This window comes from Equus przewalskii, chromosome X, assembly GCF_037783145.1.
Source record: "Equus przewalskii isolate Varuska chromosome X, EquPr2, whole genome shotgun sequence".
Lineage (NCBI taxonomy): Eukaryota > Metazoa > Chordata > Mammalia > Perissodactyla > Equidae > Equus > Equus przewalskii.
The window spans coordinates 90,800,122-90,815,193 of record NC_091863.1 but is presented as its reverse complement, the minus strand read 5'-3'; the positions used below and the strand labels follow the sequence as shown (position 1 = coordinate 90,815,193).

The 15,072-nt window shown below is 40.8% G+C and overlaps 1 protein-coding gene across 7 annotated transcripts in view; it reads left to right on the top strand.

Moving 5' to 3' along the window:
- The window catches only part of AMOT (angiomotin), a 61,947-nt gene that overhangs the window by 33,384 nt on the left and 13,491 nt on the right, over positions 1-15,072 (top strand). For all 7 annotated transcript variants that reach the window (XM_070606152.1, XM_070606155.1, XM_070606157.1 and 4 more), the window contains 2 exons: positions 12,671-12,820; positions 13,544-13,734. In XM_070606152.1, coding sequence (XP_070462253.1) covers positions 12,671-12,820; positions 13,544-13,734 — 341 coding nt within the window. The remainder of the gene's footprint in view (positions 1-12,670; positions 12,821-13,543; positions 13,735-15,072) is intronic.

Genomic DNA, 15,072 nt, shown 5'->3' with positions numbered 1-15,072 from the left:
CTTAGACATTTTGCACTTCAGGGACTGGATATGTTCCAGCAAAAATGGATGCTAAACTGTAACTTGGTAAAGAAAATTTCACATCTCACTGCCTTCTCTGTTCTAAAATTTGAATTGTTTTAAGAGAAAAAGTAGATTCCATTATAACAAGTTGAAAGCTTTATGAACTTAAGGCAAAAAAAAAAGCGTTTAGTGACCAAGCCCTCAGCATGGTGGCTATTATACGCTAGGTATCTTTCCTACCTTCGTTCACTGCCTGCCTCCTCTCCCTCAGTAAGAATGGTTGCAGTTCCTAGACATCTTCTGACTTACAGATAACCTTTACTTTCTTTTTTGAGTATTAAAATGCTTGTTGAGGGGCCGGCCCGGTGGCGCAGCAGTTAAGTTCACACATTCCGCTTTGGCAGCCTGGGGTTTGCCAGTTTGGATCCCGAGTGTGGACCAACGCACCACTTATTAAGCTATGCTGTGGCAGGCATCCCACATATAAAGTAGAGGAAGATGGGCATGGATGTTAGCTCAGGGCCAGTCTTCCTCAGCAAAAAGAGGAGGATTGGCAGATGTCAGCTTAGGGCTAATCTTGCTAAAAAAAACAAATGCTTGTTGGAGCTGGGTTGTGGTTTCATAATTTTCTGGTGGGTAGCGCCATCTAACCTATGATGTCTTTTTAACCTGAATTGCTTAATTGTTCAACTTCAGGTTGTATAAGATTAGGTAAACGTCCTGCTTCATCAGTTGCCTACATCAGAAATACTGCTAAGCTGCTTTATTGAAAGTGAGGAATACTTGTATATGCCTGGTGTCCAGGTCTAAGGAGCTTAGCATGCCCTTTGGCCTTTTGCTATACTTCATATATTCCCATCCTTTCCCTTTTTGTGAGGAAATCACAGAATAAATGACGGGACAAGGATATGACTGTATTTTTTTAGAGAAGGGAGAACTGAGAGACCCACTAAGAAGAAGTAGCTTGCTGGTAGTCACATGGCAAGTCTTGGAGAGAGCCAGGAATAAAACTGGAATCTCATGACTCTTCATTCCCTAGACCCTGCTGCCTGTCTCCCTGTCTGAATCATCCTTTGGTTCCACTCCCAAAAAGAAAATGTGGGCGCTTGTTCAGATTTAGTAACCTCTGCATCTTTTAATTTAAAAAAAAATTGCCTTACCCTTTGGGCCCCTCTTTTTCAACAGACTATGAGGAGCTTGTCCAGACTCCTTTGAGATTGGGGTGTATATACACCCCGCTGCCCCTCCAGGAAGCGTGCTCATCCAGTTGGAGATAAATGGGGACAAAGACTGCAACCATCTTGGTTTGCAGTGTCTGAGGGCTCAGTGGTAACTGGTTGTTAATCATGAAAATAATATACATGTGTGGAGAGGATGTTGCTCTGTAGTTCCCACTGGGCAGCCCTCACTGAAACAGTTGCCTGAAATATATTTCTGGCTTCAGACTTCTGAGGCTTTTCTGGGCATTTGTTCCAGAGACTTTTAGTCGTTTTCCAGGGCCCTGCCCCAAATACATTGATTTATAATTAAAGAAATTCTATATATTGGACTAGGATTGAATGATGGCATCCAGGGGCCAGATATCTCAAAGGAGCTCATCAATTATTGTTAATTTCTTAGTCCTCATTCAACTTGTACTTTTGCATGGAGTCTGGTTGTTGGAAAATTCTGAGCTGCTGTTCCTAAAGGAGGTGGAACATTTGACGGGAAGAACAGGCTGGGAGCCTTCTACGCAGTGCAATCACAAAGGCAGAGGCCATGCAGTTTCTTCCAGGCTCTCAAGCAAGATCATTTCTAGCACATATAGAGGCTTGAACCTACATCTCATGGAAAATCCACTGATTCTTATTTTCCTTTTTGTTTTAACAGCCTCTCAGAGCTAGGTTTGCTCCTGAGTGGTGTTTGTCTTATCTCCTCTACAATATTTAAAGGAAAACATTCCTTTCCCTTATCCTCAAATACAGGAATTGATAATTGAAGTTTTGCTTTTCTGCTGTGACTCAACCCTCGTTAGGCCTCATTCTTTCTGTGGTAAACTTTTTAAGTATGGAACATTAGGGAGATATTTAAGATGAATAGGTAGCTCTGGAACTAAAATAGTAAGGAGTCTTCATTGTGATTCCTTCACAAAATTAGTGAACTTTTCTAAATCAAGAAGGTTATTCATGAATAGAAACTGTATCCCTCTCTCTGTTGGGGATGGCTCAAATAAGGTCATGTTTGAAGGTAGAGCGATATGATAGATGACCTGCTTATGTCTCGTATGAATAGATAATTTAGTTATGGCTTATAAGTGGCACCATGAATTTTCCTTAGAGGTTCTTCCAGGGAAAACCTCTCTAGTCTACTTAGCAAAGGAGAATGAGGGAAACTTTCCCCAATTAAGCCTTTTGTCTAGGGAGTATTTTCTCAGCCTATTAAGTGCAAGGTTGCTCAAGTAACTATTTTTCGTTGCATCAGGATAGTCAGGTTGATACATATTTTGAATCATTATGTTGTGCACCTGAAATTAAGGTAATATTATATCTCAATTAAAAAATGTGGTCAGGGAAAGATTATGATTACTTTAATGGTCTGAGGACCCATTCATGGATTTATGTCTTTCTCTACAAAGTGTTCATTTAGATGCTTTTCCTGAAATCCATTCTATCTTTCTAATCCCATTAAGTCTCTTGCCTGTGATAGTCTACATTCACTCTGCTGTACGCTCTACATAGAAATGGTACCTCAGGCTTAGAGAGAACTTTCTCCTGCAATCACAACTTCCTTCCTCTTCTAAGTTTGGCAGATATTCTCTCACGGACCCTGCTCTGCTGCCATTGAGGGAGGTATCTTGCTAGGAAGGGGATAGCACTCTAACTAAAGAGCAGATCTGTGTTTTTGGTGAGTCGCTATGATCCAGGTCTTGCTGCCAATCTGCAGCCTATGCAGCAGGCAGCCAGCCGAGGTAAATAGTGCCTTTCCATCCTTGCCCTTATCTTTCGGGACACGTAGGTCCTATTGAAGTGGAGGCTCATTAAACTTCAAGTCAAAAGAACTCAGTGTCCTACAGCCACCGTGGTGTTCTCCCATTTAATGAGACCTCTCCCTGCCCCCCACTAATTTGACCTCACTGGAGAGTTTCAACAGATGCCTGGCGTATCCACTCACAAGACTCAAGACAGCCTAGGCCTCTGGCTGGCTACTGTCTTATGACGATCCAGAGCTGAACCACTGCTTGGGTAATTGTTTCAGGGATGGTGGGAAAAAAGCCCTGGCAAGATCAAAGAGGGAAGATGCTGTGGGTGGGCTGCTTACTGAGCAGAATGTACAGGAAGGGACAGAGTGAAATGTGGGAGGGCTGGCAGAAAGAGCCAGCAAGCCTTGTTCTTTGGCTTTAGGCTATAATGACAGCCGCAGAGATTCAGGCAAAAGGAGCCCAAGTGTTACTTTTTCTGAACTGCAATGGCTGGTGATGATTTAGACATTACAGTGATAACTCTTGGTGGCAATACATTTTTCAGAATCATCTTGCCATTACACTCAATTATACAAAACTAAATTCATATTGTCTCACTCCATTTCCACCATTATTCTTCATGGCTGATATTTTCTCTTATTTATGGATCCCTTGACACTTATTTGATTTGTATTTTTGGTTTTAGAGATGTATAATTTTCTGCTATCACACTTATTCACACGTTATCGTAACTAGTCTCTTCTTTTCCCAGTATTAGAGGAAGATGTCCTGGGCATAGACATTTATATGTCTAGTTCAAAATAATCTTCAAACAATAGAATTTTGTTTGTATAGATAAAACTCACAAAATAGTTGTGATGGATTATAAATGTTGATGGGAGATCTGAGCATGTGAATTATGTGTACATTTAGAGTTAATAGGAATTCACATAAAGTACATATTCACCTAAGAGTCTTCCAGAGTGTTCTGTTAATGAGTTGTTGACATATTTGAAAGACATTTCATCTAAGGATGACATTTTTCATATTTATGACAGTCTATTTTCATTGAAGTAAGTGTTGCTCCATCCAGTATGTTAAGATATTATGTCCCCATCCCAAAGAGAGATGGAGTGACCTCTCGGCACTTGATTTTCTCAGTTTTTCCTATGATTTTGCCTTCTTTAAATTCCTAAGTTGGAAACCTTGTGTAGTTTTCTTTAGTCTCCTTAACAGAATGAACTCCATTCCCTTGGTAGCAAGTTTCTAGAGGTGGTTTCTACTCTTCAATTCTTTTAATATCTACCAGTGGATCACAGTCTCTTGGCAATGAACAGAGGCAGCTTGCTAATACCAGGCTAGTATTACCAAATTGCTTCAGAGGGAACTCTTACTTGGAGCCAGGCGCTCCTGGGTAAGGCTGAATCAAATCAAATGGAAGTCACCGAAAGCTCATGGAGCTACATATAACTAGCTGTATAAAGGAGAGGAGCAAAGAAAGTACACTTCAGTTGTGACATTCTGACACAGTGAGTGTTTGGAGTTGGGAGAAATAGAAGGGAAGAAGAAAATCAGACATAATGAAGGATGTCCTCTGTAGTATGGTACTTAGTTTTGTATTATTAGTTTCAATGTCCTTTAGCCAATGGAGTGTGTGTATATGTTGATGTTCATCCAGCTAGCAATAATAGTCCACCTCCTCTACCTATCCATCTGCACATTTTTTATTATTTATTAAGATTTATTTCACAGTTTAATGTTCACAGCAAAATTGAGGGGAAGGTACAGAGATTTCCCATATACCCCCTGTCCCCGTACATGCACAGCCTCCCTCACTATTAACATCTTTCACCAGAGCAGTATATTTGTTACAGTTGATGAACCTTCAGTGACACATCCTTATCACTCAAAGCCCATAGTTTGCATTAGGGTTCACTCTTGGTGTTGTACATTCTGTGGGTTTGGGCCAGTGTATGATGACATGTATCCATCATTATGGTATCATACAGCATATTTTCGCTGCCCTAAAAACCCTCTGTGTTCCACATATTATCCCTACCTCCTCAATGTATGTTTTAACCTTTTGAAAATATTTCGAAATATATTATATCTCTACTATGAACCTTGCAAGTTTTGTCCTCTTTCAACAGATGAGGAAATTAAAGCGCAGATTATACAGTTAGTGATAAATCTAGGAGAAAACCCAGATCTCTTAATTCCAAAATATCCCACCCTGTGCTTTGTCCACCAGTGATTAAATGGAGGTTAATGATTAAATCACTTCCTTGCAAATGGCCAAGACAAATGGGTAACTTTAGGGGCCCTAGAAGTAATTTTGTATATAGCCATCCTTTAAAAAATAAATTTGAAAGACATCCACAGTTGTTGGAAGGAGGGAAGAGATGCCATCACGTGGTATTCATTTGCAGGGATCAGGTTTTCCTGAGTCAGAAGGGGGTTAAGAAATCTGCCAAATGCTTGGGAACGGGTTCAAATCATTGCAGAAGTGCAATGGAAAAATATGACTGATGGAGCTGAAGAATATTTGCCCTATTCTTCAATAGGTGGCCTGCCTGCTGTTCTTTCTCCCAATTTTATGATTCCTCTTTAAAAACTTCTCTCTTAATAGGGATGATTTGAAATCCTTTTCTTGACTCACCAAGCAAAGTAAATACATTTATGAATGTGTGTGTTTATTGTTTATATATTTGCAATGTTATAGCTAAGCTATGCTGTGTCATTTTTATTCTTGTATTTGACAGTTATTTAATATTGATGGTCACCAACGATGTAGTGAACAATGAGCCAGAACTAGAACCTAAGAGAGATATGAAGGAAAATAGAAGGACCCTGCCCTTAAGTGGCTTATGGGATACCGCCCTCCACTGGGGCAGGGGCTTTCTCTTGCTTCCCATTGCATCACTACTGCTCTCAAATGTAGAATAGGGCCTGGCACATGATAAGCATTAGGTAAATATCTGTTGAATGAGTGAATGAATGAATCGATGAATCTGCACATGACTGCTAATAAAGTATACTTTATGAGAGGCTGTAGATAAAAGCAGGAACCAGGGTCAGGTAAGATTATTCAAGGAAGAACTCCTGGAGAATTTAGTGATATGGTGAGGAGGGATAAAGATATGCTCAGACTAATAACAAAGGTTGGTCATTTGTGTAGTAGGCCTGGTAGAATTTTAAGGCAGTATGAGCCTAAGAACATTGATAATGGCACTGTCTTTTTTTGGTGAGGAAGATTCGCTTTGAGATAACATCTCTTGCCAATCTTCCTCTGTTTTGTTTGAGGGAGATTAGCCCTGAGGAAACATATGTGCCAGTCTTCCTCTACTTTGTATGTGGGTCACAGCCACAGCATGGCTTGACAAGTGGTGTAGGTCTGCGTCTGAGATCCAAACCTGCGAACGTGAGCCACTGAAGTGGAGTGCATTGGACTTAACCACTATACCATGGGGCTGGCCCCAATAAGGGCACTTTTAAAAGCCATATCTAGGCTGGACAGGAGACAGTGTGACAATAGATGGGGGCATGGAATTGAAAAGCATCAAGTGGTTTGAGATATGAATGAGAGAAAGGAGCTCTGGTGTAAAGAAGTGAAAGAGGAAGTGTAACATTGCCTTGGCTATAGTAGGTACCTAATCTATACCAGCTGAATGGATACGCTAGCACTAGACTGCTTTTGTTCTTAAATAAGGCAGCACCATAATGTACTACGTGAGGAAGTCTGTTATAGAAACTGTATGTAGGGTGGACTGATTGTGTGTGTGTGTCTGTCCGTGTGGATGCACATGCTTGTGTGCAGATGAGAGAGGGCAACTGAAGGTAAAGAGATCTTTTAGGTTATTATTATAATAATTTAGTTGTGAAATAAGGACTTAAAGTATGGAGGTTATGAAAATATAAGGAAATGAATGAATATGAGAGATGTTAGAGTTAAGACATAGTGATAGATTGGATATCGTGGACAAAGGAAAGAGGGAAGAACAATAATTTCAATATTTGAAGACTGAAAAAACAGGATAAGTGATGATGATGACTAAGCTATTAAGAGGATAGCATTTTGGGGAAGGATGAAGGCAGTCCCGGGCATGTTAAATGTCAGAGTGAGAAATCTTGTACTCACCTAGAGGTCTGTGACTAAAGAGAGCATGATAGCATTAACATATGAATATAAGCAGCTATTGAAAGTGTGGCATGAAGGAGATCTCCAGTAGTGTTGAAACATAGAGCAAGGTTTCTCACCCTCAGCATTATTGACATTTGGGGCTGGACAATTCATTGGTGGTGGTTGTGGAGGGGGCTGTCCTGTGTACTGTGGGATGTTTAGCAGTATTCCTGGCTTCTACCTATGTGATGCCAGTAGCAACCTACCCTCAGCTGTAAAAATTGAAAATGTCTCCACACAGTACTAAATGTTTCTTGGGGGGGAAATCACCCTCAGTTAAGAACTGTTGGTATAGAGACTGAAAAGTAAACTACCATAGATTGGACCTTTGGAGTACAGCAGGAGGTGGGGTTGGGGGTAGGAGGGAAGGTGGATCTAAAGGATCAAGACAGAAAGTAAGAGTGATTTAAGGAACTGCATTAGGACGACATAAAATTAGGAGAGCTTTGACAAGTTTTTGCAAATTGGCATTTGGTAAGAAAACTTGAATGAATGCAATGATTTCCTCCATTCACTGACTATCCAGGGGGAATGTGGTTTAAATGATGGATTTATCTGGCTGCTGCTTCTGGCTTCTAGGGGCCCATGGGTCCTGGTCTCTAGACCCAAGCCACTACTTGGCTTTGGGAACTTTTCCAGTGAACTTTCACTTCCTTGAACACTGAAGACATAGCAAAATAATTCATCTAGGATCCTATGGAGGGTACACACATTATATGTTCTGTCTCTTACATGTACATACACACAAACTAAGGCAGCACTTTTATTTTGTTTTTACCACCACAAATGTACCTATACAGAATTCTAGGATCCCATTATGCCTAGCCCTCTTAGTGACTGGTCATTGTTGAAGGTGGAAAGGAGAATCTTAGATTTATAAAATATTTGTGAATTAAAAGACTATTAGAGATCTTCTGAGATCATCTGTCTAGCCCAGTGTTGTTGTTTTTTTCTAACTTCTTAAAACATAGTGTGCAAGGCATTCCTAAGAGAGAGAGTATTGTATCCAAAGGCAATGAGGGGTAAAACACCATGGGGTTTTCAGGAACATTACGTTTTTTAACCGAGCTGAAATGTCAAGTGTGAAAAGATGATAGAGCGGGGTAAGGTGAGAGGCACGTTCTCTAGGGAAGACAGACAACACACAAGAACATATATAGGGAAGACAGACAACACACACACACACACACACATACACACACAAGATGTGGCGATTCTTTTGGAAATGAAGTTTACTGCAGAACCCAAATATATAGCATACATAAAAGAGGAACCATTTGATACAACTCACCCATACAACTTTGTACAGTTTGTATGAATTTGATACAACTTCACCATAGTGGCCTGTGAAGCACTCCACCTAACACTAGGACTCTGGAACACAATTTGAAAATCACTCCAGGGGCTAGCCCACTGGTGCAGCAGTTAAGTTCACACATTCTGCTTCTTGGCAGCCCGGGGTTCACCGGTTTGGATCCCGGGTGTGGACATGGCACCGCTTGGCAAACGCCATGCTGTGGTAGGCGTCCCACATATAAAGTAGAGGAAGATGGGCATGGATGTTAGCTCAGGACCAGTCTTCCTCAGCAAAAAGAGGAGGATTGGCAGTAGTTAGCTCAGGGCTAATCTTCCTCAAAAAAAAAGAGATACATTTAAAAAAAAAAAAAAAGAAAATCACTCCAGCAGCTGGCACTTTATCTCTAAAGGACCGGATAGTAAATATTTTCAGTTTTGTGGACTATGCAGTTTCTTTTGCAATGGCAACTATTCAACTCTGCCCTTATAGCAGGAAGACAGCCATAGCCAAGACGTAAATAAATGGGCATGGTGGGATTTTGCCTGCTGCTGACCATTTTGGTTTGCTGACTCCTGAAACTCCCCTCATTTTTTACAAGTGGGGACTCTGAGGCTGAGAACAGGGAAGCAAGTTACCATTAAGAGCAGTGCTAGGATTGCCACCTTATTTCTTTACCTTTTATTTTGCTGTCAAATAGAAATTTCTGATGTGTATGTGTGTTTGTGTTTAGATGAACTCTGTCTAAGGGTCTTTAATTAAACAGTGCCTTCAACCATAGGTGAAGTATTTCTTTCTCATAAATTGGAGGTGCCCCCCACATCATGTCATTTTGAGAGACTAGTGTCTTTGCACTACTCAGTGCTTGCTTCTGTTTGTATTTCTGATGAATGGCTTTTCCCTATAAAGATATCTATACCTCTACTGAGTGAAGCGTTTCAGGCCTCGTGTTATATGTCTTCCTGGGGAAAAATGGCTGTGTTTTTAATATCTTAATTAGACAATGATGTGATAATTAAAGTTACTGAGAGAATGAGACCCATGTCAAGGCTATCTGGAGTGAGTGTTCAAAGTTGAGAGATTTAGAGCATGCATGACTTGGCATTAACTTTTTCTTTGAAAAAGAAAAGCAACTCTTAGTACTTTTTGTACCATTCTGCTAAGCACTTACGTGTTATCTCATTTGATCCTTATAGAGGTATATCACGTTGTCTCCATGTTATTGATGAATGAGTAAATGGATGCTCAGGAAGATTAAGTAGCTTGCCTAAGGTTGCATACCTAGTGAGTGGGAGAGCCAGGATTTGGACTGTGGGCAGTCTGAGGCCAGAGCTCATGACCTTAACCATTTGACTATATGGCCTCTCTCTTCAACTAAGAAGGAACTACTGACATTTCTGATGGCATTGGAAGGTGAATTTGGGGACCCAGGATGTCCTAATTGCTGATCTAACATTTTTAAGGAGCTTAGCACAGGAGATAAGTTTGTAGAGGAAAGGCAGAAAAGAAAGGGGGATTTATCATGATGAAGGTAAAAGTGAAACATAAAAATTTCAGGATAATAGAGGGGTTAACAAATCATATAGACCCTTGGTTCTTTCTACATGTAGATGAAATATAGAAAGCAGTATGTAAGTTAGAAGATAGCTGACTTGTTGATTGCATCTGAAAAAGTTGTCTTTTTCTATCCTAATTTATCTAGGAATTAAGGACTTACTAAGTGATCATGGTGTTTATGGGTAAACTGTATTCTTTCTTCTTTTAAAGGAGGTAGGAGAATTATGCCAGCAAGTGGTCCTGGTACCTTGTGGAAAATCATCCCAGTGGCAAAGCATAATAGGATTTTTCTTGACCTGCATGCCTATTTTCAGCCAACTCAGAAAACTCCCTGGGCCCTTATTGCATTTCCCTTCCAGAGGGTTGGCTCAGTGACTTCTATTGCTGGGGATACTTTTGCTACAATATTGAGGTTTCCTTTCTGAAGAAAGTTAGGGCATGGAGAAATCCACCTGGCCTTGAACTGCTTAGTTCTCAGCTCTCTGAACTTACTTTGCACACTTTGCCATCAAGGAAAGAACTGCATGCTATCTAACTTTAATTGCCTTTAAGTATAACTGCTATAAGCCTCAGTAATTATAGTTAACATTCTCTGCATTAACATTGCACTACTCCCCTAGGGTTTTCAGAACGATTCACAAATAAATGCATTCAACTTTAAATGGGTTGTGGGGATTATAGAACCCAAAACGTGAAGGATAGAGGATGTTTCCTGCTCTCTGATTATTCAAAGCTTAGCAAATAGGAAGGCAGAGGCATCCATGACCAAAGGTCGTGATTACCCTAGTCAGTGTTGTTACAGATAGTCATGCACCTCAGGAAAGAAAGGTTTAAGCTTATTGAGAGAAGGAAAATGATGATTTTTTTGTTTATTTTCAAGGAAAAGTTATAATGGATAAAAACACGTAGGCTTTTAACTTGCCTCAATTGGTTTACAAGGCTAGATTGAAGTAGGCCTTGGAATGAAGGAAAATGTCAAGAAAATATACAGAAAATTTTAAAAGTTTTCTTTTCCAAGTCACCTAGGTGAAGCATGCCACAGGTCTGGTAGGAAAATATCATAGATTTTCTTCCACCTAGAGAAAGTTCAACAATTCTAATTTAGGAAGAGGGCAGTTATAAGACAAGGGGAGTTTCCCCATCAGCACATGCCAGTGCTGTCTGTCTGGACATTCTAGAAAGCAGTGACTTAGACACATTACCATTAAGGAGTTACCTGGTTTCTGCAATGGGGAAGTCAGGTTGGTCCTGCTGGCTTGGCCTCAGTTAAATAGGTGTAGGCAATGCTGATAGGATGGGTAACCTCTTATATAGCAACTGTCTACATAGCTAGCTCAAGGGCTTGGGAATTTGTTGAAAAGTTAGAGTTGAGCTGAATTCCTGAATTTCCTATTGACCAGGTTATCAGTGATATTTTCAGATTTCAATCTTAATGGTGAAAGTATTCCTAATACTTAATAGTGTAAGTATCCCTCAGCTTCCATGAAAATGGTAATGACAGATGTGACCAGCTTAGAAAAATTTCTGCTTTAGAAAGAATCCATGGGTTGATTTTATTAGCAAGAACAACACCTCATAAATGTTATGAAATGTATAATCTGCTCATTTACTAAGTTGAGAAGGCTGAACTTTCCCCTATCTTCTTAGGTTTGAGGGTATGTGTGCCTTCTTTAAAGAGCTCTGAAATCCTCCTCATTCCTTCTTTCCCATGGAGCCAGGATTTGGCTTGTAAGTTACAAGGGTACAAAGAACTCATATTTTCAGTTCCAACTTGCTTCTATCTTTTCTTTTGGATATGGCTCATAGGCTTGCAAAAAGGAGGAATTGTGTTTGACTCATTTAGTCTTAGATTTGATTTGTTAGTTTGAGTCTTTAGGGATCTTTAAAGGTCCCAGAATATAAGTTGAGGGGACCAACTTTTATTGGGAATACAGCCCAATGATATCAACTCAGGCTTATGAGTGAGGCAGAAATTGCAAATAACTTGTGTTCTTCTAGTGAAGAACTAGTGAGGCAGCACTGGACAATGAGGAAACTAAAGACTTTTGAACTAATGCATGGCAGCTTCACTTGTGAGAAGCAGAAACTTTCCAGGAGAGCAGTGATGATTATGTTGTGTAATTACCAGGACTGTAGACTTCAAAAAAAAAATTCTAGCTTCCTTGTTCCTTCCGCAGTTGACCACCTTTTTTCTCTCACTCGGATGGGAGATAGCTATTTAAAGGCAGGTAGGCTTCCTTTCCATGCCAAATTAAACTTTTCTCCCTGGAGAGCCTTCCTTTTTATTTTTTAGCATTTCTCTATTGTAATGACTAAAATAAGATATACCTTCCCCCAGAATGTTCCAATTTATAGTGAAGAAGAGCAGAGGTGAGGACATCCATAAATGGGAATCTTAAGAGCTTGTCATCTACGACAGACTCTACTGATGGAAATAGACTTGGGGAAAACACAGAGATGGGGAAGGAGAAAGGGATTAAAAAGGCACTCCTAATTCCTATCGCTCGCCGCATTCTCTGTATCATAAGTACAAGGCAGCCTGCTACTCGTCCGTCATGAAGGACCTTCTCGCGATTCATTCTTTTTTTGGAGCTGGACAGGAAGAGATCTAAAGACGAGGCTGGATTTGAGGGCTGCATAACTAACCCTAATGTTCTCTTTCCTTCCATCTCACAACTCTCCCAACCTGAATTTTCAGCTGAAAAAGAAGCAGGTGTATGTAGATAAGGTGGAGAAGATGCAGCAGGCTCTTGTACAGCTCCAGGCAGCATGTGAAAAACGTGAGCAGCTGGAGCACCGTCTTCGGACACGACTGGAGAGAGAACTGGAATCTCTCAGAATTCAGCAGGTATGGAGAACTCAAAGACAGTGAGATTATTCCTGACTGCTTATTTTTCAGTTGGTGTTTGACATGAAGACAAAAACCACACTCTTGCTCATCTTTAGGTTTTTTGCCCCACTTGATCTTACTCCAGAGTGCCAGCTTCCTAACCCATGAAAATCTTTAATGCCTTTTATCTTGCACCTTTTATTTTCATGTGAACCTTAGCAACAGCAGACCCTATAAGAAGTGAAGATGCTATATAAATAGACTACTAGACATTTTAGAATTGGAAATGGTCTTTAGAATCATCTGGCCATACTCCTCCTCATTCTTAGATGAGAGAAAATCAAGACCCAGAAAAGGTTGCATGACTCACTTAAGGACATACAGTAAGTTAGGGGCAAGGTAGGAATCAAATCCTAGATTTTTTAAATTCCAGTTTCTATTGTGTACCGTGCTGCCAGGCAGGGTTAGTGGTTTTTAAACCATTGATCCACTTTCTGAGCAGCATGACAATTTGATATGGCAAGTTCCTTTCCTGATCAAGGGAGTCTCATATTTGAGCCCAAGATAGAAAGTCCTGTGGCCTTAGGAGGAAATCTGAATTCTCCTTGCTTCTGAATCAGAATGCAAACTGAGGCGGCTTGGGCAGTAATCCTTTCCAAGTATAGGGGCTCTTCAAATGGAACTCGGCCACCATGGTTCTTCTCTCACTAACCTGAGGGGTCTCGGCATCTCTCCCAACAGCGCCAGGGCAACTCTCAGCCCACCAACGTTTCAGAATACAGTGCCGCTGCACTGATGGAACTTCTTCGTGAGAAAGAGGAGAGGATCCTGGCCCTGGAAGCTGATATGACTAAGTGGGAGCAGAAATATTTGGAGGAGAATGTGATGAGACATTTTGCTCTGGATGCTGCTGCAACTGTAGCTGCTCAGAGGTAAGTAGCTGGCTGGTCGAGTCACTGCTTGAAGGGCGTGGGCTGGGGGGGAGAACAGAAAGGTGACTGATTAATAGATGTTCCAGTGTTTTGTGTTCTGTAATGTTCTGTTTTTTTCCCCAAAGTTTCTGCTTAAGTATGTTTTCTTTCATCTGGTTATGCGGAGACTGCGTAACTGTGGGGACAGGGGGTCAGGGATTTGAAAATTTAAGTTACTTATGAACTTAATGGAATCATAGTTCAGCTTTCCTCAGGAGCCAGAACCATTGCTGAGGAGATCAACTGAACATTTGCACACCTCCTTCGCCAGAGTCACAGATTTCTTTCAGCCACATGTGTAGCTTTCTTTGTTTAGCCCCAGGTCTAGAGTTAAAGCCTCTCCAGAGAAATGCCACTCAGAAACTAAATGTCACTCAGGAGTGGCTGCTGCCATTTGATAGCTCTGGCTCATCCAAGGGATGCCAAAGGCTGTGCTGAACATGAATCCATCCCTGCCCTTTGAGAAGGTCTATATTTGAAGGCCACATTCTCTGTGTCCATGAGTTCATCACATGTAAGCAGTCACATTCCATTTGGTAAGGAGGAGAAAGGGACAGGAGGAGTTTTTATTTTTTGCTTTCTTATATGTTCCCCTTTTCACAATATAAATTGTTCATTAGTCTTTGAAGGAAACAATGCTCTTGTCCAGTTTGTCTGTCTCACTGCTGTTCGTAATCATCAGTTGGGAAAGAAAGAAAAAAATAACAACAAAAACTAAATTCAGATCAGGAGATGACGTAGGTTGTTGGAGATACAGACAGAGCCTTGGTCTGGAGTAGAGTGTCTAAGGCAGGCTATGGCATATTGTACCCAAATAGGTCTCTATCCAGAAAGTTATTAAAAACCACGGTGTTGCCTTTAACATTCTCCTAAACACAGGGAGCCGACAGAGTCTGGAAGTGCTTGCCAGACTTTGGGCCGGGATGTGTGTGTGGAGGGGGCAGTAGATACATTTATTTTTGAGTCTTTCTTATGCTAAATCAGAGGGAGGTCAGTGCTTAAGAGCTGGACTGATGGTTTGTAAACCTCCTTACATCACAATTCTTCAGGAAGACATCTTATGTTTCTCTAACGTGCTCTGCCTGTCGAGACATTGCCTATAAACCTTACGCAGGTTGAAACTGCCTGTGCCTTGATTTTGATGTCCTTGTGGGCTTAAGCTTACCTGTCTCAGTTTTCTGAGAATGGTTTGCGTAGTACATGCTAGTGTAGTAATAGAGTACACAGACACCTCAGCTCTGCTAGACGACGGCTGAGAAGTTTGTAGGCAGATTAGAAGCAGAATTAAGTGTAATTTTA